The 27,922-nt window shown below is 33.8% G+C and overlaps 2 protein-coding genes and 1 pseudogene across 2 annotated transcripts; 1 reads left to right on the top strand and 2 right to left on the bottom strand.

Annotated features, from left to right (window-relative positions):
- Positions 1-164: 164 nt before the first annotated feature.
- On the top strand, positions 165-3,324 carry LOC114185195 (Pentatricopeptide repeat (PPR) superfamily protein). Its single transcript, XM_028072782.2, has one exon. It carries the CDS (start codon positions 233-235, stop codon positions 3,251-3,253), a length of 3,021 nt encoding a protein of 1,006 aa, XP_027928583.1. The 5' UTR covers positions 165-232; the 3' UTR covers positions 3,254-3,324.
- A 5,190-nt stretch (positions 3,325-8,514) lies between these two features.
- Positions 8,515-8,940, bottom strand: LOC114187766 (secreted RxLR effector protein 161 pseudogene; annotated as a pseudogene).
- Positions 8,941-24,498: 15,558 nt separating this feature from the next.
- Positions 24,499-25,581, bottom strand: LOC114179107 (glutathione S-transferase U25-like). Its single transcript, XM_028065329.2, has 2 exons — positions 25,217-25,581; positions 24,499-25,012 (listed from the first exon to the last, which is right to left on the bottom strand). The coding sequence occupies exons 1-2, from the start codon at positions 25,529-25,531 to the stop codon at positions 24,665-24,667; spliced, it is 663 nt and encodes a 220-aa protein (XP_027921130.1). The 5' UTR covers positions 25,532-25,581; the 3' UTR covers positions 24,499-24,664.
- Positions 25,582-27,922: the final 2,341 nt, after the last annotated feature.

Raw genomic sequence — 27,922 nt, 5'->3', positions numbered from 1 at the left:
AATTATTTAAATAACATTAAAAAAATAAATTAAATAAAATTAACTCGAAAATAATAACAAAAATTAGAACTAAAATAATATTTAAACCAATCAAAATGTTAAAGGGGATATCAAAGGAGGGAAACTTGGACTGTAACCCTAATTGCAGACCATTTAATGAAAGCAAATCATTGAGATTTTTTTGTTGGTACCGTTCCCCTAAACCTCAATTCTCTTTCCCTCAACTACAACCATGTCCACAGCTTCATTCTCCCTTAAACCCTCCTCTTCTTCCTTCTCTTCCTCCTCTTCTTCCCCTTCATCATCCACCACCACCCTCTTCCCCAAGCTCATCTCCCTCCCTTTCTCCCCTCTCCACCCTCCGACACGCGTCTCTCCACCTCTCTGCACCCTCCACTCCAACACCATCCCCATCCCCTCAAACAGAAAAAAGAAAAAGAAAAAACCACACGGCGGCGCTTTGCCCTCCCTTCTCCGATCCCTCAACGCTGCCGCTGATGTGGCCCTCGCACTTGACTCCCTTCCGGACGCCCCGTCCCTCTCCCCCAAAGAAATCACCGTCATCCTCAGTGAACTGTCTGCCTCGTGGCAGCGCGTGGCGAGGGCCTTCGACTGGTTCAGGTCCCAAACGTGGTACACCCACAACGCCATTCACTACAACGTGGTTCTCAGAGCCCTCGGCAGGGCTCAGCAGTGGGACCAGCTCCGCCTCTGCTGGCAAGACATGGCTAAAAATGGCGTCTTGCCCACCAACAACACCTACAGCATGCTCGTTGATGTGTATGGGAAAGCGGGTCTGGTCCAAGAAGCGCTTTTGTGGATTAGGCACATGCGGGTGAGAGGCTTTTTCCCTGATGAGGTTACTATGTGCACTGCTGTTAAGGTGTTGAAGGATGTGGGGGAGTTTGATAGGGCTCATAGGTTTTACAAGGGGTGGTGTGATGGGAGGGTTGAGTTGGATGATCTTGATTTGGATTTAGAGAGTTCTTTTGGTGGTAATGGTAGTGGTAGAAGTACTAATGGGTCTGCATCAATGTCAATTAGTTTCAAGCAGTTTCTCTCCACTGAGTTGTTTAAGATTGGTGGAAGAGTTTCTGCATCATCTGATTTGGCACATTCAAATTTGCCCAATGTGCCACAGAAGCCGCGTCTCTCTACTACCTATAATGTGTTGATAGATTTGTATGGTAAGGCGGGGCGGTTAAGCGATGCAGCCGAGGTTTTTGAAGAAATGTTGAAGGAGGGTGTAGCCATGGATGTGTGGACTTTTAATACCATGATTTTTATTTGCGGGAGTCGTGGTGATTTGGTGGAGGCGGAGGCTTTGCTTGGGATGATGGAGGAGAAAGGAGTGGCGCCCGATACCAAGACTTATAATATTTTTTTGTCTTTGTATGCTGAGGCTGGGAATGTCGATGCTGCGGTTTCTTGTTATAGGAGAGTCAGGGAGTCTGGTTTGTGTCCTGATGAGGTGACTTACCGAGCTCTTCTTGGTGTGTTATGCAAAAAGAATATGGTTCAGGATGTGGAAGATTTGATTGATGAAATGGAGAGGGATTTTGTGGGTGTTGATGAGCATTCACTTCCGGGAGTTGTGGAGATGTATGTTTGTGAGGGGGATATTGATAAAGTGTATCAGCTTCTGAAGAAGTTTCATATAAATAGGGAGATGTCCTTGAAAATTCGGGCGGCGGTTATGGATGTTTTTGCTGAGAGAGGACTCTGTGAGGAAGCAGAGAATTTGTTTTATGGAGGAAGGGACTTGGCAGTGCGGAAAAAGGATGTTTTAGAGTGCAATGTCATGATCAAAGCGTATGGCAAAGCTGGACTTTATGACAAGGCTGTGTCTCTCTTTAAGGGAATGAAAAATCACGGGACTTGGCCTAATGAAAGCACGTACAATTCCCTTATTCAAATGTTGTCTGGTGGTGATTTAGTGGACCAAGCAATAGAACTTATGGATGAAATGCAGGAATTGGGGTTTAAGCCACCTTGCCAAACTTTTTCTGCTATTATTGGTTGTTATGCTCGCCTTGGTCAGCTTTCTGATGCCGTGAGTGTGTACGGGGAAATGGTAAGAGTTGGAGTGAAACCAAATGAGGTAGTGTATGGCTCTTTAATAAATGGATATGCAGAACATGGTAGTCTTGAAGAGGCACTTAAATACTTCTACATGATGGAAGAATCCGGGTTTTCAGCTAATTTAGTTGTGTTAACATCCTTACTGAAAGCGTATTGTAAGGTTGGAAATTTGGAAGGAGCAAAAGCCATCTATGAACGGATGAAGAACATGGAAGGGGGTCTTGATTTAGTTGCATGTAATAGTATGATCGGCCTCTTTGCGGATCTTGGCTTGGTTTCTGAAGCCAAGTTGGCTTTTGAAAATTTGAGAGAAATGGGTCGGGCTGATGCAGTTTCCTATGCAACAATCATGTATCTTTATAAGGCTGTGGGCATGATGGACAAAGCCATCGAGATTGCAGAGGAGATGAAACTGTCGGGTCTACTGAAAGATTGTGTTTCATATAATAAGGTACTGGTGTGTTATGCCGCCAATGGGCAATTCTATGAATGTGGTAAGTTAGTGCATGAGATGATATCTCAGAAGCTTTTGCCAAATGATGGAACTTTTAAAGTTTTGTTCACTATATTAAAGAAGGGAGGGATTCCCAATGAAGCAGTGGCACAGTTAGAGTCATCTTACCAGGAGGGTAAACCTTATGCTCGGCAAGCAACCTTCACTGCTTTGTACTCTTTGGTTGGTATGCATACTTTGGCACTTGAATCTGCTCGAGCATTCATTGAATCTGAGGTTGAACTTGACTCCTCTGCCTATAATGTGGCAATCTATGCATATGGTTCAGCTGGAGATATCAACAAGGCCTTGAATATATATATGAAAATGCGGGATAAGCATGTGGGACCTGACCTTGCAACGTATATATATCTGGTTGGTTGCTATGGAAAAGCTGGCATGGTTGAAGGTGTGAAACGCGTATATAGCCAATTAGAATATGGAGAGATTGAGTCAAGTGAGTCTTTGTACAAGGCTATTATAGATGCCTATAAAATTTGCAATAGAAAGGATCTTGCCGAGTTAGTTAGCCAAGAAATGAGATTTGCATTAAACTCAGAAGAACATTCTGAAGTTGGAAGTGAAGGTGAGTATGATGTTGGAAGCGAAGGTGAATATGAAGTTGGAAGTGAAGATGAATATGAAGTTGGAAGTGAAACTGATTATGATGAATTCTGATGAAGCTTCTTCAGGTTCCTGAGGTTGACAAGAAATTGTATGAAGACGGATACAAATGCCATTCCGCTCAGGTTAGTTTCAATGTCCTCAATTCATAGAAAAGTCTTTTGTTTCAAAATGTAGAATTGCATTTCTGAAATCTAATCTGCTTTCTCACTGTTGAGAGAAGAAAGACATGAGATATGTATTGGAAGATCATCAAACCAAGTTGATGATAATTGAGGTCAATAATGGCTTGTGTTGCTGAGATTGGACTATTTTCAGTCCTTTCCTTGTAAGTTTATACTAATGCTATACTCGAATTAAAGTAGGAAGGAAATGTAATTAGAAGGAAAATAGAATAGAATATTGTGTAGTTTGACAAAGATGAAAGATAAATATATAGGAGAAATTGTCTCCGCTTGTTTGGATGTTTGGCAAAGACAAGGAAAAATAAATAAATAAATGTTATAGGAGAAATTGTCTCCGCTTGTTTGGATGTTTGGCAAAGACAGGAAAAATAAATAAATAAATGTTATAGGAGAAAATATTAATAAAACATTAAAATTCAAAATAAAATTTTCTTATTATTCAGCGCTTTTTTTTTATGAAAAAGTAATTTAGTTTCTTAATGGGTTTTGATGGAGACAAGAATTTTGGGAAAGCAATTCTAAACTAACTTTCTATAGTAAAAATATAAGTGTCTTGGAATGGAGAGTAGATAAAGAAATATTCACTATGTTGTGTCTAAGAATGTAAAAGAAATATCTATTCCTGCGTCACACCTTTCACCAGATATCAAACTATGGCTTCCTCGGGGGATCATGTTATGAAGGCCTCTTTTTTAGTCACGTGAATCACGAGATTGCACAATTATTACATCTTTTATTTTCTCACGTGGGTCATATTAGTCTTTGAGAAGTTGATAAATTAGTTCAGGAGTTATCCTAAGCGAACGTTTTTACTGGGCAAATATAGGGGTGTCAAAAGGATCAGTTTGGTCCTTTTGGGGCCTGGTCCGTCTTAGCGAAATAGGATTGTCGAATTAAAATCATTAACTCGACCTGTCCCTTTTTAATATAGACCGATGAATTGGCCTTAGTCAAATAGGATTTGACGAATTGAAATCATTAACTTGACCTGTCCCTTTTTAACACTTTTTAACATAGACCGATGAATTGGCCTCTTGGATTCAATGTGTTTCATTAAAATTCTAGACAAATTTGTTCAAGAAATAATAAATTAGTTGATTGAATTTATCCAAACATTTTTATCAGAATTATTAGAAATGACTAAAAACATATGTATATTTATTTTTGTATGATAATAAAAAGTAGTTAAATTATAAATATATTTGTAAAATTAATTATAAATAAATTTTATAATTTTGTTGTAGATAATTTTTATTTATTTTTGTAAATAATTCTTTTTATTTTAAATAGTTATTTTAGTCTAAAAAAATGGTCAAATTGTAATTTAAATGATAAAATTGATAAAACAATTATTTTAATTTAAAAAATTAAAAACAAAATGTGTATACCAAAGAAGAGAATTTATTTATAATGGCCAGTGAAAATACATGTGTTTTTATTTTTTTTACGATAACAAAAAATAATAAAAAATTTATAATTTTATTGTAGATAAATTTTATTTATTTTTGTAAGTAATTTGTTTATTATATCTAATCGACTCATTATTATAACATAATGATATCATTTGTTAGAACCTAAATAGGCTTGGTCTCTAAGGATCTAAATAATACGATTCATGTGACATTTTATGTAATATAAATAGGAATGGTAATGGGGTGGGCACGAGTTTCGTTATCCCATACTCATTTCTGTAAAAAAAATTCATCTTCATCTTTATACCCAAACCCAACGGATATCAAACTTTTGTCCCATTTCCACCGGGTAACGGATATAATCTCGTACCCATACCCATTCTCTTACTACTTTAATATTAATTTTAATTAATTTTTATAAAATAATAAAAAATTATGGTAAAGAAAACATAATATTATCAAATATTCAATATTAGAAGGATGATTGTTTCTTCGATATCAAATACTTTAAAATAAATTATAATTGTTTATATTTTAAATTATAATACAAGATAAAATTTCATGAGAACCAAAACAATTATTAAATTTGTAAATATTAATGAAACATAGTTAATAAAATTTAAAAATATTTTTTAAAAAATATAAAAGGAAAACAAATATTCAAATTAAAATATATTTTAAATGTTTGTTTACTTCAATATTTTAAATTCTAATGAATCTCTTTTTTATATACTAATAGAAGTCATAATACATCATTTGATCAAATAATGCAAAGAACAAATAATAATCATAATAAAAGTTTAAAATAAATTATAATTGTTTATATTTTAGATTATAATACCAAATAAAATTTCATGAGAACCAACACATTTATTAAATTTACAAACATTAATGAAACCTAGTTGATAAAATTTAAAAATATATTTTAAAAAATATAAAAGGAAAACAAACATTAAATTAAAATATATTTTAAATGTTTTTTTACTTCAATCTTTTAAATTCTAATGAATCTCTTTTTTATACTCTAATAAAAGTTATAATACATCATTTGATCAAAATGATACAAAGAACAAATAATAGTCATAATAAAAGTTTAAAATAAATTATAGTTATTTACATTTTAGATTATAATACTAAATAAAATTTCATGAAAACCAACGCATTTATTAAATTTGCAAACATTAATGAAACATAGTTGATAAAATTTAAAAATAACTTTTAAAAAATATAAAAGGAAAATAAATATTCAAATTAAAAATATATTTTAAATGTTTGTTTACTTCAATCTTTTAAATTCTAATGAATCTCTTTTTTATACACTAATAAAAGTTATAATACATTACTTGATCAAAATGATACGAAGAACAAATAATAATCATAATAATACAATTTTAACATAGATATTGTATCTTTTGAACTTCAATTATGTTGGATGGTAATAAAAAAATATTCATGACAATTACATTAAATTTTTATATTGTAGTAAATAAAAGTTATTTATACAATTATAGTGAAAAAAATTATAGTATGATTGATAATGAGTTAGAAAATAAAAAATAATTAGATAAACAACAAATAAAAATATTAAAAAATTAACAAATGTTTATAAACAATTTGAGAGACTATTGAAAGAAATCGCACAAAGGAAAATAATGTATAATTAAGGGTATGATAAGTTGAAAAATATCTTAGAAATCTAAGAAAAATTTTCAAATATCAACATATATACTAAATGGTTGATAAATAACAAAAATTGTTTTAGCGAAACAAAAGAGTTATTCAAATGAAACCAAAACTAATAATAATAAGTAATTTTTTTTTTATATTACTTAGTAAACGAAATGTTTGTGCTATTAAATACTTAAATTGAGAGTATTAAACATTCTTATGTGAAAGGAAAATATATAATAAATAAAAATATTAAAAAATAATAGAAATATTCAAATGTGAGACATAAAAACATTTTAATTGACATACATCTTTTTAACATAATTACATAAATGTTATGATAAGATAAAAAATATAATTGAGATGCGAATAAGTTTCATGACAAACTAAATAATTAGAAGAAATAAAAAATTATATATATATATATATATATATATATATATATATATATAGTTAGTTAGTTAGTTAGTTAGTTAATTAATTAATTAATTATGAATATTTTAATAATTTAAACGGGGACGGGTATTATGACGGGGATATGTACATACCCATACCCATTCCCATACCCAATTAAAAAAGTTGGGGATTCCCCATACCCATACCTATACCCAGTCAATGCGGGGATTCCCCGTCAAACCGGGGACGAGTTCGGGCAATACCCACGGGGACGGGTTTATTTGCCATCGCTAAGTATAAACATATTTTATTCATGATAACAAAACTCATTCATTATATATTCTGATATTCCTAAAAGATGAGAAAAATTACTGAAAGTCGGCACTTAACCCAAGATCCAACAGAGGCCACCCGCACAAGAGTTTGAATAATGTGTAGTTGTGAACATCGCGACTTACAAAGGATAAATGATCATGAATCTCGTGTTGCACCATAGGATGAAGACAAAGGTACTCAACACATGTCGAGGCGAAAAGCACCTCCAACCCAGGAGCATTCTAGGGTATATACCCAACAAATCCTTTTTCGTACCACTCATCGGTAGAACTTGACGACATTACCCGAGCATGCCCTTATTTGTATATTACGTCCATGCCCATTCCTAGACTCCCTTATCAACGAGCTACCTTAGAACATGGACAAGCTCAAGATACAATCAGCTAGGCAACATGCATAGAAGAAAATCACAACAAAACAGCGAGACCCTCAACAAGACCTCCTAAATCAAAGGGCCATCCCTTGGATAACTGATCTTTTAAGAATTAACCTACGAGTAGATATGACACCTATAGCTCGCTGAACACTACTAAAGAAGTTATATTATAGGAGGCATGCCATTTGGAGTTGATCTACTTTGCATGTCCCTACTCGACTCCTCGAACAAGTGATATCATAACACAAGAGATGTAACTATTATTGAAACCATGGTTTGTTCTACTAAAGAATGCATAAAAGGGAAAAACCTAATTGAAGAGCTTATGAACACAAAAACGGTAAGAATGCTTTCTGAATTTGTAATCTCGAATTTTTGTTATTCATCTTAGAAGATTACATTATTAAATAGATTTGCAAAAGAAAAACTGTTACCTCACACTGTCGCAAGTCATGGGCTATTTTTCTAATAAATCAGGTAGCTAATATTTAGCTCTCTCAATCCCTAAAGTATTGGTCAACATAAGATCGTTAGTTTATTCTAACACAAATTAAATAAATCAGAATCATAAATCTATTAACAATCCCTCCCTTAAACTAAAGGCTTAAAGGCTTTAGTTTACTTTTAATGCTTCAATCATGCCCAACATACTCCTGATCTTCACAAATTGCTTTAGTTTGAGTGGCTTAGTCATTATGTGAGCTATTTGATTTTGGGTGTTGGCTTAACTTGATTTTTACTTCTCTGACAAGATCTCTTAAGAAATGAAATCTAACACCAATATGTTTGCTTATCTCAAGAAAATACTAGATTTTCAGATAACTTAATGGCTGAATTACTGTCACACAAAATTGGAATGTGTTTTTGTTCTATAAAACCAATGGTCTCCAAATTTCTCATGATCCATATGCATTGACATGCACATGAAGTTGCAACTATGTATTATGACTTTATAGTGGATAACACCACTATTGGATGCTTCTTGGATGACCATGAAACTGCACCAGTGCACAAGGAGAATACAAATCCTGATGTGCTCTTCCTATTGTCTATATCCCCTGCATAATCACTATCTGTATAAGCCACTAGTTTTATATCTTCTTCTTTCTTATAGAATATTCCAAGCTTAGTAATTCCCTTTAGATACCGTAGTATTCGTTTGATAACATTCCAATGAGTCTCCGAAGGACTAGCCATGAATATGCTAATTAGACTAACCACATACATCAGGTCAGGTCTGGTTGCAGTCAGATACATAAGACTTCTAACTACTTGTTTGAAGAGTGTGTCGTCTGACTTAATTCCTGTATCAGTGCTGGATAACTTGGTTCCTGGAACTATAGGGTTCTTTACTACATTGCACTCCATCAGATTAAACCGAGCCAATACTTCCTAGGCATATTTTCGTTGACATATAAAGATACCATGTGTACTCTACAAAACTTCAATTCCCAGAAAATACCTCATCTTCCCCAAGTCAGTTATATCAAACATTAACATCATAGAATCCTTAAACTCATTACCCATGCCTCTATCATTTCCAGTGTAAATTAAATCATCCACATATAGGCTTACAATAAGAATTTTACCTTCCTTTGTTGACTTTATGAACAAAGTATGTTCACAAAAACATCTTTCAAAGCCATTCTGTAAGAAATATGCTTCTATTTTGTTGTACCATGCTTTGGGTTCTTGTTTGAGCCCATAGAGTGCCTTCTTCAATTTGTACACCTTTTCTTCCTGCCCTTTTTCTATGAATCCAGCTGGTTGTTAAACATATATTTCCTCCTTCAACTCTCCATGGAGGAATGTGCTTTTCACATCAAGTTGAAAAATGAACCAACCATTCTGTGCAACCATGGATAGAATTATGCGAAAAATGTCTAATTTGGTGTAATCACTTCCGTGTAATCCACTCCATAGTGTTGTGCATAGCCTTTTGCTACTAACTTTTCTTTAAATTTGTCAACCTCATCGTCCTCCTTGAGCTTGGTTTTGTAAATCCACTGATGATTCATTATTTTCCTCCATTCCACTAGCCTTTGTGTACCCATTTGATAGTTGATCAGTGCTTAATTGTTTATCTTTAATATGTTTTCATCTGTTGGGCTTTATTGGGTCACTATTCCGAATTTGGGTTAATTTCACATTTTTGACCTAATTTTTGTTTTTAATTATTTTTAGGTATTTGGGTGAAGCAATTTTGGAGCTTGGACATTAATATTCAGTTGAAGAGAGTTACCACATCATTTCCACATAATTTCCATGCCATCTAAGTGAATGGGCCAAATTTGAGGCAATTTTGCACCCAGTAGTGGCAATTTTGTAAATAGTGGTGGCAGAGTTGATTGGACCACGAGATTTAGGTCTTGACCCATGCACCAGCCGCACTTCTTCTTCTCCACTCTTCTCTAACCTCCATTTTTGATGTTTTTAAGCTTTGGAAGGTGACCCATGGAGGCACAAGCTGATTTTTCACGTTTTCTACTCATTTTTTACGAGTCATGGACAACACCTATTGCTTGTATTCACATTTTGTACACCTTGGGTAACATTTATATTGAAGCATTTTCATTTTTGTTAGCTATTTTCGTTCTTGCCCCTTTCTCTCCTTGCACATTTTCGATTCCTGCGCCAATTTAGGTTTTCTGCATCAATTTGCACCCATTTGGATGGTTGAATCACAATTTATGTTGAACCCTAATTCGAATTCCATGAGGAGCTAAGTTTACGTGTTGATTCTTTGCAGATAATGAATTGAAACCTTGAGATTAGTGTTTTGTTCGGTGAAGTTTTGTTAATCTCTCCATTCTGAATTTGCATTTGGGTTTAATGAAGAAACCATTCTATTTTTGCTTAAATTATAGAGTGGAATCATTGTGTGTTCATGCTTAGTGAACTGTAGCAGATTGATGAATGCGTGCATTGCTTAATTGCACTTGAGTTTGAGTTAATTTGCGCTTAGTAATTAATTTGGGGCTCATAAGAGTTAACATAACCATTTTGATTTGTAATCCGTGATTGGTGGATGTTCATTTGAAGCAAGGAATCAATGCTGTTTTTACACATCTGCATTTAAGTTTTCAATTGTGTGTTACATCCGTAAATCAGCCAAACCCCCCATCCTATGTTGTATTGTTATGTTCATCTGGAAATTAAGGCTTTGGACGAAAATATTGGTCGTTGGGAGACGACTTGGTTCAACTTTCATATATCGCATTTAATCTATTTTAATTTAGTGGGGTACGACCTCTATCATCTACTTCACTCCAATCAGCTTCACTTCTTGGGGAGCATGAGTTAATTCCTAAGTTGGCTTTTCTCTATAGCCTCCATCTCTTTTACCATTGCTTCTCGCCACTTCTACTACTAGCATGACACTAGTATTGTTGTCATCATATATACTTTCCCCTTCTTCATAGTCTGCCATCTATACAGGTTTTCTCCTATTTCTTCTTGCCCTCCTTTCAGTTGGGGCCTCATATGTTTGAGTGTGAGATTCATTTCTGGTAGTTGCTTCCAAAGTTTGTGATTATAGTTTCTGTTCCTCGTTATCTGATTCAGATTGTGTATCACTGTCATCTTCTTCTCTTTCAGCAGTTTCTTGGTGATTTTCTGCTCCATTATGCTCCTACCCCAGCTTTTATTTTCTTCGAATATAACATCCTTCCTGATTATTATTTTCTTGTTGATTGCATCAAAAAGTCTGTATGCCTTGGATTCATCACTGACTCCAAATAAAACACACAGTCTGCTATTGTCATCAAGCTTAACCCGCCGCTGATCTAGTGTGTGGACATGAGCTAGACAACCGAACATGCGAAAATAATCAACAGATGGTTTTATTCCACTCTATGCTTCTTCTAGGGTCTTATCTTGGACAACTGATGTAGGGATTCTATGCAGAATGTGTACACACCACTTTGTTACTTCTAGCTAAAAGATTTTTGGAACCTGTCTTCCGATCAGCATAAAGCGAACCATATTCATGATGGTTCTATTCTTTCTCTCAGCGACTCCGTGCTGCTGCGGAGTATAGGCATCAATCAATTGTCGTCTTATTCCTTGATTTCTATAGAAATGTTCAAATTCTTTTATAGAAAATTCTCTTCCTCTATCTGTTCTTAAACAAATAATACTTTCTCCAACCTCCTTTTCAACTAACGCCTTGAAGCTTTTGAACAAAGAAAATGTTTCAAACTTCTCACTTAAGAAATATATCCAAGTTTTTTTTATAGATCATCAATAAAACTTAGAAAATATCTCTTATTATTGCTTGATGTTGGTTTGATTGGCCCGCATAAATCTGCATGAATAAGCTGCAAACTTTTGGATGCTTTCCATACGCCTTTCTTGGACATAGTGTTCTTGTGTTGTTTTCCTACCAGACATTGTGTGCAAATATTTTGAAGGGTTGTAATTCTAGGCAAACCTGTCACCATTTGTTTAGAGGCAAGGGTGTTTAAGCCATCATAGCTTAGGTGTCCGATCCTGTTGTGCCAGAGTTGAGAGTTGTTTTCTGTATTCATCTAGAGACATATATCTGTTCCCATGGCTGCTGTCAGCATAAACATCCTCCTAGCATTCATTTGAACTTTACATATTACTCCTTTCTCAGGGTGCGTAATAGTGCAAGTATGGTTCTGAATTTTAATACTCAATCCCTTTTCCTGAAGCTGTCCTATACTCAATATGTTATTTTTCAATTCAAGAACATAGTACACATGTTTGACAATATGAGTCAATCCATTCACCTTCATCTGAATACTTCCTTTCCCTATTACAATTATATGAGTATCATTTCCCAGCTTTACTTTACCTATAAAATTCTCATATAATTCCGAAAACCACCGTTTGTTGCCACTCATGTGGTTTCTGCACCCTGATTCTAAGAACCACTCATTCTTCTTTCCTTCTTTGCTTTCTTCGAGAGCCATTAGTGAAATCTCTTCCTCATGTTCTTCCTCCATTTCTGCATAATTTCCTTTTTTTTGTCCCACATACGACATTCATATTGAAAATGTCCAAGTTTATGGCATTTGAAACATTCGACTTCGTCCTTGTGGTATTTTGCCTCCCCCTTCCTCTACCTTGGAAGGCTCCTCTTCCTCTTCCTCTTCCATTCTTGTCATCAACCACAGTTTGCATAACCTGCTCTTCTTCCACTGAGTATGTCATTCTCTACTCATGCACTAATACACTACTTTGCACTGAGTATGAATTTTGCTGTCATAAATCGCAAAATTTTAGCGATTATGACACTTTCTTGCATACTCTCTCCTACTGCTTTCATACTTTTGGCTATCTTTATAGTGCGACAAAAGTAAGAATTTACCGTTTCATCTTCCTTCATTTGCAATGTCTCAAATTCCTTGCGTAAAGCTTGCAATTGCGCACGTTTCACCCTTGTGGACCCTTGAAATTTCTATTTCATTGAAACCCATATATTTTTAGACGTTTCATCATTCAAAATTGTATCCAAAATTTCACTGTCAATTGCTTGATAGACATAATTTTTCACCTTCAAATCTTTGAGCTGTTGTTCTTCCAATTGTTTGAGTTCTGCTTCTGATGCTCTTGCCTTGTCTGGGACAACATCAATACCATTTTCCACTAAATTCCAATACTCCTTACAATGCAGGAAATTCTCCATTCATTTTGCCCAATGGTCATAGTGACCATCAAACTTTGGAATGGCAGGTTGAACATATTTGCTTGGTTCAGCCATCTCAAGTAGTGCTCTAAAGAATACCCAAAGCTCACAGTGTATCACTCTTCCTACACCCAATTCAGAAAGTAGAACTCTCAAGCATAAATCTACTAACAGAGCTAATCCAATTAGGTGCCCTCTCTTGCTTTGTCTATAGTGCACAAAATGGACAAGCTAGAGGACGTAGTGGGAGAAAAGGTTGAGGTCGTGAGCACTGTGGAGGCCAACAAGGGTGAGGACATTAGGAAAAGCTTTACTTCAACAAAAGCAACAAGGCGGACCTCAGCAAGATGACCCTTAGCAAAGCGCACCCCAACAAAACCATGCAGGTGCTCGGGGGAGTATCAGTACAATAGTTGGTGGGTTCACGAGAGGAAGAAGTACCAACTCGACATGTAGAAGGTATTGTTGAAGCAACTAATGAGTCAATTTCCTCCTTCGTTAGTGCCAACAATCTGCTTCTCTAATCAAGATTTCAGCATGACTTTATGCCTAAAATCAATGCTAGAGGAGTCTTTGAAAAGAAATGTCGATTTGTTTGTATAGTGTCCAACTAACATGCCCGACATAGATCTTAAGTTTATGTGTCATTGAATCGCCTTTCACCAGGAGGCTAGATCCATTGAACAATGAAAGCAGAAGCTCAGTGAAGAGAGACGTACAATAGTTGAGCAAGAAGTGGAAAAGCTTTTAAAGATAGGCTTTATTTGTGAAGTGGTCTACACAACCTAGCTTGCCAATGTGGTTATGGTGGGGAAAGCTAATGAAAAATGGTGGATGTGTACTGATTATACCGATCTAAAACAAGGCATGTCCAAAGGATACCTATTCATTGTCAAGTATAGACTGATTGGTTGATAACATCGCTAGGTTTGAGATATTGAGTTTCTTGGATGCTTATTCCATATATAATCAGATCAAGATGTACCCCCAAACGAATAAAAGACAACATTCATGACAGACATATCCATTTATTATTATAAGGTCATGCCTATTGACCTTAAGAATGCAAAGGCAACATATCAAAGGCTGATGGACAAATAATTCAAAGATATGATTGTCAAGAAGATGAAGGTATATGTAGATGACATAGTCGTTAAATTGGCCAACATAAAGGATCATCTTGTCGATTTAGAGACGATTTTCGATACAATTTGGTTACACCATATGCATCTTAACCTAGAAAAATGCTTTTTTGGGGTTAAAGTTGGGAAGTTTCTTGGTTTCATGATTATGCAAAGAGGAATAGAGGCAAATCACGACAAGTGTGAAGCCGTCCTGTCTACAAGGAGTCCTCAGTGTCTTAAAGAGGTTCAAAGGCTGAATGAAAAGGTAGTGACACTCTCTAGATTCTTACCTAGAGGTTGGTTGACAAAGCTAAACCCTTCTTCAAACTATTGAAGGGAGCTCGACAATTTCATTACAACTAGGAGTGTGAAGCTATGTTTCAAAATATAGAGAATAATATTGTTTCCTTACCAATACTAGCTAGTCCTCGTGTAAATGTAGTTCTCGTACTATATTTAGTAGTGGCACCCATTGTTATTAGTTCGGTTATGGTGTAGGAGTAGGGCCGAAAGCAACAACTTGTGTATTTTACAAGCCCAACCCTATTGCTAGTGAAGGAGATATATCAAATTGTGGAAAAGTTAGTTTTAGCTTTAGCATTCTCAATACGGTGTCTTAAGCATTACTTTCAGAGCTATAATCTAGTAGTCCAAATGGACTACCCTATCAACCAAATATTGCAAAAATCGGTTCTTGTAGAACAAATGACAACGATCAGTCGAGTTATCTGAATTCGAGTTTATATTCTAGAACCAAGGATCCATGAGGGTTAGTTCTTAGTTGATTTCCTGATTGAGTTACCATAACTCAATGATGAAGCCAGTGGCAGATCTTACTCACAAATTTTGGAGGGGCCAAAATAATATAATTCTTTAATCATTAGATTGTTGGATCATTAGTATAATGTTTTAAAGATTGGTTCTTCTAACTGAATAATTTGATCTTTAGTATAATGTGAAAAATATAATCTATCTTGTTTCCATCGTCACCAATAGCTTCACTTTTATCACTTTTGAATAATGAATTTATTCTTTAATTCTTCATCAATATACCTATTTTTTAAAATAATATTAAAAATAATTTATCATACATTACTAAAAAATTTGAGAAGCGTAAATATTAAAGGAAAAATATAGTATAGTTAAGTCACAAATAAAAATCGGTTATGAAAAACACATAATACATTATTTTTCTTTTATATTCATAAAAAAATGAATATACCAAAGGCTCATGAGATAAAAGAAATAATGTTAACTATTAAATTAATATTTCATTACCAAGTAAGATAAAAGATAATTACTTTTCTTTGCTTCAAGAAATAAATAAGAGAAATGAGAAATGAGAGAAAAAATAATTACCTTTTCTCTTGAAAAAAATATGACAGTGAGAGATGAGTACAATTTTTGTAAAACTAAGAAGACAATAAGAAAGGACATAAAAAATATCTTAATAAATATTTGATTTAATTATTCTTTTAGTTATTGTTTTAGTTTAAAAATGTTAAGTTGATCCTCCAATTTTGTTTAGTTTCAATTTGGTTATGAATTTTGAAAAACTGATGCAATTTAGTTATTTTGATTAAATTTCTTGAAACAGATCAATATTTTTTCACTAAAATTAAAGTTGTAAATAAAAATAGTTTGTTTTGTTGGTGTAATTAACATAATCTCACTATCAATCTTGATGAAGATCGTTGATCCGCTTCAATAAATTTAACGAGAATAATCAAATTGCATCAATTTTTCAAAGGTCGAGATCAAATTAAGACTAGAAAAAACTTAGTGACCAACTTGACATTTTTAGATAAAAATAGTAAACCAAAAATTAATTAAATCTAAATATATTTAATCTTTATATATTTAATTTTATGTTTTGTTATCTATTAACATTAATTGGTTATATTTTATAAAAGAAATAAAAAGACAAACAATTTAATTTTCATCCATTTATAAAATATATTACCTATAATTTAAAAAATTTCAAAAATTTCAAAATGTGTATAACTTTAAAAAAAATTCAAAATCTTGGGGTGCCATGGCCCCTCCCAGCCCTTAAGATGCTCCGCCATTGGATGAAGCCAACATTGGACCTTTAATGTGGATGGCTCTTCTAATAGAAAAGGTAGTGGGGCTAGGGCGATTACTGAAGACCCCAACTAGGGATGTCAAAAAAATCCGTACCCGCGGGTATCCACAGATAAAACCCGCAATGGGTAGGAAACGAATATTAAAAATGGATACCCGCTACCCGCGGGTACGGATATTTTTGATACCCGCATGTTAACGGGGCGGGTATGGGTATCATAGTTTCCGTACCCGTGGATACCCGTACCCGCTAAACTTTAATTAACCCTCACACACACACACACACACACACACACACATATATATATATATATATATATATATATATATATATATATATATTAGTTGGCTTAATTTTTTTTAAGTTGCACATCTTGTCTTCTATCTTCATTCTTCAAACTTTAAGTATTGATATGTTGTCTTCTTCTAAGTACATCCCTTGACATTCTTCTCTTCCCTTTATTTGAAATTGGGCATATACATGAAATCCTATATAGACAATGACGTTTATGGTATGCTGTAAAACTTAATTAAGGATCTTTAAGATTTATAATTCTCACACGATAAATCATAATAGAGCACTAACCTTGATCCATGAGAGATCCTGTGAATATGCGTTCTTCAATTTATAATCTTGTGTGCTCTTCAACCACCGTTTCCCAATCTATCTCTTTGCCTTTCTTTCTCTTCTCACACGTACTTGATGGGTTACAGTGAAAAGAACCTTATAGCCAGAGACAGAACCCCAATTCCTTTTTATACCAACGTCCATCAAGTTGGTTTTTATTTTATCTTTATCTTTATTTTATTTTATTATCACTTCCCATAATAATAACCAATAAGTCTCTATATTTATTAAATCACAATTGGGCCCATCATAATATTTCAAATGAGTCACTAATAGAATTAATTCGTCAATTAATTCTAACATTCTCCCACTTGACTCATACGATGTCATAACATTATGTGATTTAATACATAAACATAATGCGCAATAAAAGACCTTGCATAAATTGGTTCCATCATTATTCATAATTAAAGATACAGAAATAATAAGAGTCATGGCGGTCACACATCATTTGATCGACATGATCCCTTCCATGTACTACTATATCATCCCTTTCTCCTTAATATGACCTTAAAAACGAGAAGTCCATAATGGGTTCAAACACAATGTCATTTTACAAAGCAATAACATAACATAATTTGTTTTCTTCATCATAATTTGCATGCATAAACATAAAGAAGAAAACACAGATTTCAGAAATTTATACATTAGGGAGCTCAAAGTGTCACATCAACATTAAAAACATTAACATTCAACATTTAACATTCACTAGTAGACATAATGCCCATATTCTTTACATGACCAGCATACAATTTGGGCGGTAACCCTTTTGTTAAAGGGTCAGCAATCATAAGATCTGTGCTAATATGTTCTATTGACACTTTACGTTTCTGAACTTCTTCTTTAACGGCAAAGTATTTCAATTCCATATGTTTAGCACCTTAAGAATACTTGTCGTTTTTAGAAAAGAAGACTGTTGCGGAATTATCACAATAAATTTTCAGCGGCTTGGAAATACTGTCGACTACTCCAAGTCCTGAAATAAAGTTCCGCAACCAATTAGCCTGAACTGTGGCCTCAAAGCATGCCACAAATTCAGCTTCCATGGTGGATGCAGCAATGACAGACTGCTTCGCACTTTTCCATGAAATCGCTCCTCCGGCTAAAAGATACACATAACCAAATGTAGACTTTCTTGTATCCACGCAGCCGGCAAAGTCTGAATCTGTATAACCTATCACCTCAAGGTGATCAGATTTTCTATAAGTAAGCATGTGATTCTTTGTTCCTTGTAGGTATCTTAAAACTTTCTTTGCAGCTTTCCAATGCTCCAGACCTGGATTACTTTGGTATCTACCAAGCATACCAACTGCAAAGCTAATATCTGGCCTCGTACAGGTTTGAGCATACATCAAACTCCCAACAACAGATGCATAAGGGATATTTTCCATCTGTTTCCGTTCCAAATCATTCTTTGGACATTGCATGAGACTAAACTTGTCTCCTTTCTGTATTGGAACAGGAGATGCTGAACATTTATCCATTCTGAATCTCTCTAAAACTTTATTAATATATGCATTCTGAGACAAACCTAACAATCCTTGTGATCTGTCACGAAATATTTCTATTCCTATCACATAGTATGCCTCACCCATATCTTTCATTTCAAAGTTATTAGAGAGAAACCTCTTAGTCTCACTTAATAGACCAAGATCATTCGTCGCAAGCAAGATATCATCAACATACAGAATCAGAAATATAAACTTACTCCCACTGACCTTCAGATATATACACCGATCAACGGTGTTTTCCTTAAATCCAAAGGACACAATAGTATCATTGAACTTAAGATACCATTGTCGAGAAGCTTGTTTAAGTCCATATATCGATCTCTTAAGTTTACACACCATGTGCTCCTTTCCTTCTTCAGCGAACCCCACCGGTTGGTCCATATAGACATCCTCTTCTAAATCCCCATTCAGAAAAGCAGTTTTAACATCCATTTGATGCAACTCAAGATCATAATGAGCTACTAATGTCATGATAATTCTAAAAGAGTCTTTCTTAGAAACAGGCGAAAAAGTTTCCTTATAGTCAACGCCATCTTTTTGAGTAAAACCTTTGGCAACAAGACGGGCCTTGTAACGTTCAATATTGCCTTGAGAGTCACGCTTAGTCTTAAAGACCCATTTACACCCAACTCTCTTGCATCCTTCTGGCAATTCCACAAGGTCCCATACGTCATTATGTGCCATTGATTTAAGCTCATCTTTCATGGCATCTAACCACTTATCAGAATTATCACCATTAATGGCTTCTGAAAAAGAAATTGGATCATTATCAATACTTAAGTCATTTTCTGACTCTTGTAGATAAACCACATAATCATTCGAAATAGCAGACTTTCTATCTCTGTGAGATCTTCTTAATACTATTTCTTGTGGTTGTTCTACTATTGGTTCATTGTTAACCTCGGGATCATTAATTTGTTGTTCTTCTTGATTGTTGTGAGTTTCTACAACATGTGGAACAACAACTCTTGATAAAGAAGTACTAGTTATAGGAACTTGTACTCTAACTTCTTTAATCTCCACATTTCGTGAAGCTTCACTCCCACTGGTTTCGCCATTTTCAATGAACCGAGCATTTCCAGTTTCAACGATTCTAGTACTATGGGTAGGACAGTAAAACATGTACCCCTTTGATTTTTCTGGATAACCAATGAAAAATCCACTGATTGTTCTTTCATCCAGTTTCTTTTCTTGCGGATTGTATATTCTTACTTCTGCCTGACAACCCCAAACATGCAGGTGTCTCAAACTGGGTTTCCTATTCGTCCATAACTCAAAAGGAGTCTTTTGAACAGCTTTACTAGGAACCCTGTTCAACAAATACATGGCAGTCTTTAAAGCATACATCCACAATGATACGGGTAAACATGAATTACTTAACATACTCCTAACCATATCCATTAAGGTTCGATTACGCCTTTCTGATACACCATTTTGTTGTGGTGTGCCTGGCATTGTGTATTGAGCACAAATACCACGTTTCTCAAGGAACTTAGCAAACGAACCAGGGTGTTGTCCACTTTCATCATATCTTCCATAATACTCACCACCTCTATCAGACCTTACGATTTTCACCTTTCTGTCTAATTGCCTTTCCACTTCATTTATATAAACTTCCAAGGCATTTACTGACTGAGATTTCTCATGCAGTAAATAGACATGTCCATAACGCGAAAAATCATCAATAAAGGTGATGAAGTACTTCTCTTTATTGAAAGAATTTACATCAAACGGACCACATATATCGGTGTGTATGATTTCAAGAAGCTGAGTGCTTCTCGTGGCTCCTTTCTTTGTGTGTTTAGTTTGTTTGCCTTTAATACAATCCACACACACATTCAGATCAGTAAAATCTAAATCCGGAAGGATTTCATTCTTTACTAATCTTTGCATTCTTTCTTTGGAAATATGTCCCAAGCGTTTATGCCACAAGTAAGCAGATTGTTCATCCACTAAACTACGTTTAGTGCCAACATTGTGATGCAAAGTCATAAGAGTTTCAGCATATAAATTATCCAAATTCAATTTATATAAACCATCATAAAGTGTACCAGATCCAATCATAAAAGTACGCTTAAACAAACTGAAACAACCATTCCCAAACTTAAAAGAATATCCAGCAATATCAAGCTTAGACAAAGAAATTAAATTCCTAGTGATACTAGGTACATAAAAAGTATCCATAAGGTCTAAGTGATATCCAGTGTCGAGGATTAGACGATAAGTCCCGACCGCTTCCACTGGAACTTTCTCTTTATTGCCCATGAAGACAAACTTCTCATTTGGGTTTATGGTTCGGGTTGTAAGAAATCCCTGCATCACATTAGAAACATGAGTCGTACATCCAGAATCAATCCACCACGTATTATAGGGAACTTCAGTTAAGTTTGATTCAAAACATACATAAGCATTATGCTCACCTTTCTTTTCGAACCAAGCCTTACGCTTTATGCAGTCCTTCTGGAAATGTCCAGACTTCCCGCAGAAATGACATTTGTCATTTTTCTTCTGGATTTTGGTTGAGGACTCGTCAATCTTCAGTGGTCCTTTACCCTTTCCATGTTTCTTAGCAACTTTCTTTCCAACAGTTCCTTGATTCTTCACATATTGAATAGAGTGGCTTCCTAAGTTCTTCAGTCGGGTCTCCTCCTGAACTAGCATACTGTGCAATTCATGCACATTCCACTTGTCTTTCATGGTGTTATAGTTCATCTGGAACGGACCATACTCAGACGGTAATGAGTTCAGAATGATCTGCACGAGAAAACCTTCATCCACTGCCATTCCTAAAGACTTAAGTCTTGCTGCGATATTTGTCATCTCGATCACATGCTCATGCTTAGTACGCGAACCGTCAAACTTCATAGTGGTCAACGTACTCATCAGTGTCCCAGCGAGAGACTTATCAGCAGTTTGGGAGCGCTCTTCCACAAATTTCATAAATTCTTTTGCGTCATCAGTTTTGGGAAGAGCTGACTTTATATTACTTGCTATGCTCATTCTCATAAACATTAAGCTAAGTTTATTTGATCTTACCCAGGCTTTGTAATGGGCTTTCTCTTCATTGCTACTAGCATCCGTGATAGCAGCCGGCTTTTCAACTAGAAGAGCTAGATCAAGATCCAACACACCTAAGTGAAATTGGACTTGCTCACTCCAGTCAGGGAAATTCAACCCATTAAAGACTGGAACAGACGAAGCAAGCGCGTGTAAAGATACCGGAACAGAGACTGCAATTAACACATGCCTAACATTAATGCTTTGAGTCATAAAACTAAACGTAAAAACAGATTCAGATATAAACAATCATTCTATGCATACTAATGTTCTCCTTTGGGAGATCCACTAATACACAAACATAAACATAATGATGCTAATCACATTATAACATTATTGATAATTAAAATATGCATCAACTAGAATCACCTACTACCTTTGGGTATATAAATAAAACTAGTGACGCATACAAAATTATCTACAATTATGTTCATTAATTATGAGAACAATTAATCAACCTTTGGGCGATCCTTAAATGTCTTATAATTAATGAATTTTAATTAACCCATAAATTTAATTATTCATAATTTAGCATCCATACTATGGGTAATTAAAATAAAAAACATTAATAATTTGAAATCATATAAACTTTAAAATTTTGGCCACTTTGGTGACTAACAAAATTTATCATACTTAATTTCAAATAAATAAATAAACATTTAATTGCTACAGACTTTATATAACATCCTCATTAATTTTAATTTAACAATAACAAACATAAATATTATTGCAAATTAAAATAAAATTATTAATTATTTATATAAATAAAATAATTAATATTTATTTTATTGGTAACATAAACCAATAAAAATATTGCTCTCAAATTCAATTAACTTAATAGGATTTCAAAACTCAAAACGTAAAAGTGAAAATATCTTTTAAATTCACAACCGCACACCTCATGAAAGCTTGCAATCAGCGGTTTGCAATCCACGTAAAAAAAAAAAAACCAACTCGTACACGTTCACACAGCATTTCAATCAATGAAAGATAACACTTTCAGTAACAGCCACTTTCATACGTAACAGGGTTTTTTTTTTCTTTTCTTTTATTCAATGCCAAAAAAAGATAAAAACCATTACAGTAAAGCACACACAGTAAAGCACGCATACTGATAAATGGCAGCAGTGGATACAATATTTTAATAGCAATATCATCATTCATAAAATTAAATTAGGAGAAAACATCATAAAGAGAAACATCACATAATAGGAGAATCATAAATCCTACAATCAAGCTCTGATACCACATGTAAAACTTAATTAAGGATCTTTAAGATTTATAATTCTCACACGATAAATCATAATAGAGCACTAACCTTGATCCATGAGAGATCCTGTGAATATGCGTTCTTTAATTTATAATCTTGTGTGCTCTTCAACCACCGTTTCCCAATCTATCTCTTTGCCTTTCTTTCTCTTCTCACACGTACTTGATGGGTTACAGTGAAAAGAACCTTATAGCCAGAGACAGAACCCCAATTCCTTTTTATACCAACGTCCATCAAGTTGGTTTTTATTTTATCTTTATTTTATTTTATTATCACTTCCCATAATAATAACCAATAAGTCTCTATATTTATTAAATCATAATTGGGCCCATCATAATATTTCAAATGAGTCACTAATAAAATTAATTCGTCAATTAATTCTAACATATGCTTGTTGTCAAATGATGGAATCAAAATAAGAATACTTGACATGTGGCAATTGAGGTTTATTATTTGTTTATTTTTTAGGAATCAATTGGAGAAAATAGACTTTTTGATAAAAACACTAATTAAAAATTTTTCATTGTGTTGAAAGTCATTTTATAATTACTTTTATAAATATTTGGACTTGTATAGACTTTAGTTTATTTGAACTTTATTTAAAATTTATGACACAAATGTATTTTATTTCGTTTTATTTGAATTTATGATTAAATATTTATTTTTTAAATAATTTTGTAAATATCCGCGGGTACCCGTAGATACCCGCGGATATGAAAAAAATAGGCGGGTACCCGCATAACGAATACCCGACAGATATGGATACGGATACGAGGTGAATATTTATCCAGCGGGTAGGGTACGGGGGAGCTACTACCCGTACCCTACCCACCCCGTTGACATCCTTAACCCCAACGATTTGATCATTGAACAAGCTATTAAATTCGGGTTCAACACATCAAATAATCAAGCTGCGTATAAAACACTCGTTGTAGGACTAACACTTACTCGTGAATTGAATGTCAAAATAATGAAATGTCATAGTGATTTACAACTTGTCAAAAGACAAATAAAAAAAATGAGTTTCAAATAAAGAGCCATTATTGCTACGGTACAATCACATTAATAAAAGTAGATTTTGTCTCTTCTAGTAATTATATATATATATATATATATATATATATATATATATATATATATATATTAATATAGTAATATGAGAAACTTGTTAAAGGAACATTACTTGGCATATGTAACCGTTAAAAGGAAGCTTGTAAATGCTTTTTTCACGGAGTTCATGCTATATACATACATATATATATATATATATATATATATATATATATATATGTGTGTGTGTGTGTGTGTGTGTGTTATAAAAGCAAGTCTGTTTTATGATTAGCCTAAATTGGTTATATAAACAGAGGTCAGAGGTAAATGGAAATATGAAACGCTGGGAACAAGCTAGGGACATTACTACATAATTTCGAAGGTCCTGATGAATTTGATTTTGAAAAAAAAAAAGTATAAAGTACTCAACAACGCATTACATTAAGATTTACCCTTAGGAAAGTCTTAATGAAGTTTTGAACCAGAAAGATCGTTCCTATATTTTCAAATAATGTTCCTATTGTACCAAGAAAGCAATAACAGCCATGTAAAAACTTAGTTTCACTTCATTTAACAAACAGTCACCCAGTGACTCAAGTATATGGTAATACAAAAATATTGAATTACAAAAACAACAAACTGTGCGTGAACTTTGGCACGTTCATCAAGTGCCTTTTATTACATAAATTTTATTCATGAAGTTGAAACCTGAACCTACTCAATGCCTAATTTCTTTCTCCTATCCGCTACGAATTCATTGACCGTATGCTGATCAGGAAGAGACTTGGCAACACTCTCTTTCTGGAGGCACCTCTTGGCCCAAGCAATCAACTTGGGGCACTCACTCTGTACGCTAAAGGTGCCAAAAGTCTCATACGATTTGAACCAAGTGTAGAATGGCACAATTGCTATATCCAAAAAACCAAAACCGTCTCTTCCAAAATAAGTCTTGTCTCCCAGCTGTTCCTCCAACAATTTAAGGGCTTCTATCAACTCCTTCTTCCCAACTTCTCTTTCTTCTGCTTTTGATGTCGTAAGAATCTTTCTTCCAGCATCATATATCTATTTCACATTTAAGAATTAACACTTAATTAGATCATAAACTCTAATAATGAGAAAAGGGTCACTTATAAACAATACTCTAATGCCTACCATACCAATACATTTGGATATTAGATCAACTTACACAAATATTATTCTATACCATAATTATAACAAGTGCCATGGTTGCAAGTAGCAATCAAACACTGAATCACAAAAAGTTACCTTCTTGTCAACATAGTCAGCCCAGAATCTAGCCTCTGCTCTCTGGTAAGGATCAGAAGGTAACAAGGGATTTGTGTGAAACCAAACCTCATCAATGTACTCAACAACAATGAGAGATTCACAAATGGGTTTTCCCTTGTGAATGAGAACTGGAACTTTTTTGTGAACTGGGTTCATTTGAAGAAAGAGAGGACTCTTGTTCCACAAGTCCTCTTCTTTGTACTCATAATTTATACCCTTTTCAGCAAGTGCAATCCTCACCCTCATCCCAAATGGACTTGCCCACGAATCTATCAGAACCACCTCATCTGCCATAGTGATTCAAGTTCAAGAACAGAGATAACGAAGATTCAAATAGGAAAATGATTTGGATTGCAAAAGAAGACTTGGGTCCGTATATTTATAGCTAGTTTTGAACGTTGAATTTTTCAAATATAACAAAAGATTTTGTTTCTTCTAGTATTTATTTATCAATCTTATTTTTTCTATTGTCTTGTTTTCATCTTAATTTTTAACATTTACTATTTTTAGAATAAGTTTAAAGTTCTAATTACTTGTGACATTCTTGATATTTTTTATATTATTTCAATTCTTTACAGTTAATTATAATTAGTTTAGTATTTAAAGTAAAAATACTAAGTAGAACATATATATTTGTCTTTTATTTATTTAAATAATAATAATTGTAATATTTTAGATTTCATATACTAAAGTCATGGAGTCCGAAACTAGCCAATGGATTAACAAGTCAAACACATACACGAATAATTTAAACAGGAAAAGAAAGAAAAACCAAACATTATTTTCGATTTGTAACCGAAAGTAAATTGAGGTTGACCCGATTACGTAATGGCTTAGATCATGATCTTTTGTATACTTTAAATAGATATAGAAAGAAAAGCCAAACAGTATTTTTCAAATTGTAACAGATATAACTTCAGGTTCACCCGATGTTCTAATTCCTTTAAGAAGTTGAGTTGAAGACGTCTTCAAAAGTTTTAACAGAGACTTTTTTTCCCAATATGATATAAAAAATTTGAATTATAATAGTTTAGATTTTAAGTATGATGTCTGGATTTTTTATTACTAGAAGAAAATTTTTATTAAAAACCAATTTTAAAAATAAAAAATAGTTAGTCACTCACTAAAAAAAACTTAACATGAGCTAAATTAGTTTGCTTAGTGGTAGTTAGAACCGTTACCATTTTATTTTCCATAAGTTAAATAATTGACACGGAATTTGATGTCACAAAAGTATTATAATATCGGTTTAATATAATCGTTGAAATAATTACCACTAAAATTATTAAAATCGGTTTTAACCACTTCTAAATTAATTACAACCATAAGAAAAATCATAACTTTAATATATATATATATATATATATATATATATATATATATATATATATATATATATATATATATATTCAATATTTAGTGACGGTTTTAACTGTTTCTAAATGAATTTAGTTTTTTTTTTGTGGTGTTTAGTGACAGTTATAACTGTCGGGAAAATCCCTACTTCATCCATTTCATTTGTGTTTGTTATTTTTGATTTCCAAAGTTGACTTAGTTGAATCAACTTTAGTTGACTTGTTGACCTTTGACTAGGTTTGACTTGTTGACTATAGTTGACTTGACTTCAGCCAACATGCTAATCTATGTTTATTTGCTTTGTAGGTTAATTAGGAGTAAGAAAGCAATGTTAGGTGGCACATGGTGATTGGGGAGCATAAATGATGTGGAGGAGAAAGTAAAGCAAAGGCATAAAACATAAAGTAAAAGGCATGAAGCAAGTGTACCTATGTACCTTTGGTCTCCTTTGTTTTTAGCACACTTTGGCCACTTTTTGGAGACATATGAGACACATTCTTTGTCTCCTTTTGTGCTAGAACGAAATTAGCCTTGCACACACCATAGTTAGGTATTTTGTCTCTCATTTTTGTAACCTTATTTGACCTAGTTTCTAGAAACTAGGGTTAGGTTTTTGTAGAGACATCCTTAGTATCTTTTATTTGCTTAGAGGCCCCTAAACTCTTCTATATAAGGGGTGCTCCTAGACATGTAAATGGGTTGAACATTTTGAAGTAAAAACACTCTTGTGTCTCAACCATTTGTGAGAGTTTCCTCCCTTGGAAGTGAATACTTTTAAGCCTTATCTTGCATAGCAAGTGGCGACACACATCCATTCATCTTCAAGGTTGCCATGGCTTCTAGCCTAGCCTTGTAGTGGCGTGCTTCTCACATTTTTACCATTTCTTATCTTTCCATTTTATGTTTTCTTCTTCCTTTAATTGTTCTTGGTTTTCTATGGTTTATGTGCTTTCCATTTCCTTTTTGTTTTGAATCAACCCATCATCTTCTTCTCTTGAGCTTTGTGAAAGGAACCTTCACATCTAGATAGCTTGCTATCTTAATGTCCAGTGGGGATTTCACTTAGCTTTCTTAATCAACTCACCCATATTCAACAATCTAAAAGAAAACAACATAATCCTTCATCAATATATATATTCAATATTTAGTCAGGGTTGTACTAGTCAACAAAATAATAATTTTTCTAAAGTAGAAAAATAATTAGATAACTTAACCAAAATACAACTAGAAAAGAAAAATATAACTAGAACCATGAATGAGATATTAGTAGAGTCGGGGATTCTAGAGGTACTAAAGATACGAGCTCGTGCTCTGTCATATTCTTCCATT

The sequence above is a fragment of the Vigna unguiculata genome, chromosome 1 (genome assembly GCF_037176805.1).
Source record: "Vigna unguiculata cultivar grain cowpea cultivar isolate G323 ecotype 2 chromosome 1, ASM3717680v1, whole genome shotgun sequence".
NCBI classification, from domain to species: Eukaryota; Viridiplantae; Streptophyta; class Magnoliopsida; order Fabales; family Fabaceae; genus Vigna; species Vigna unguiculata.
Note: the sequence above shows the minus strand (reverse complement) of the source record. Positions and strands in the feature narration are given on the sequence as shown.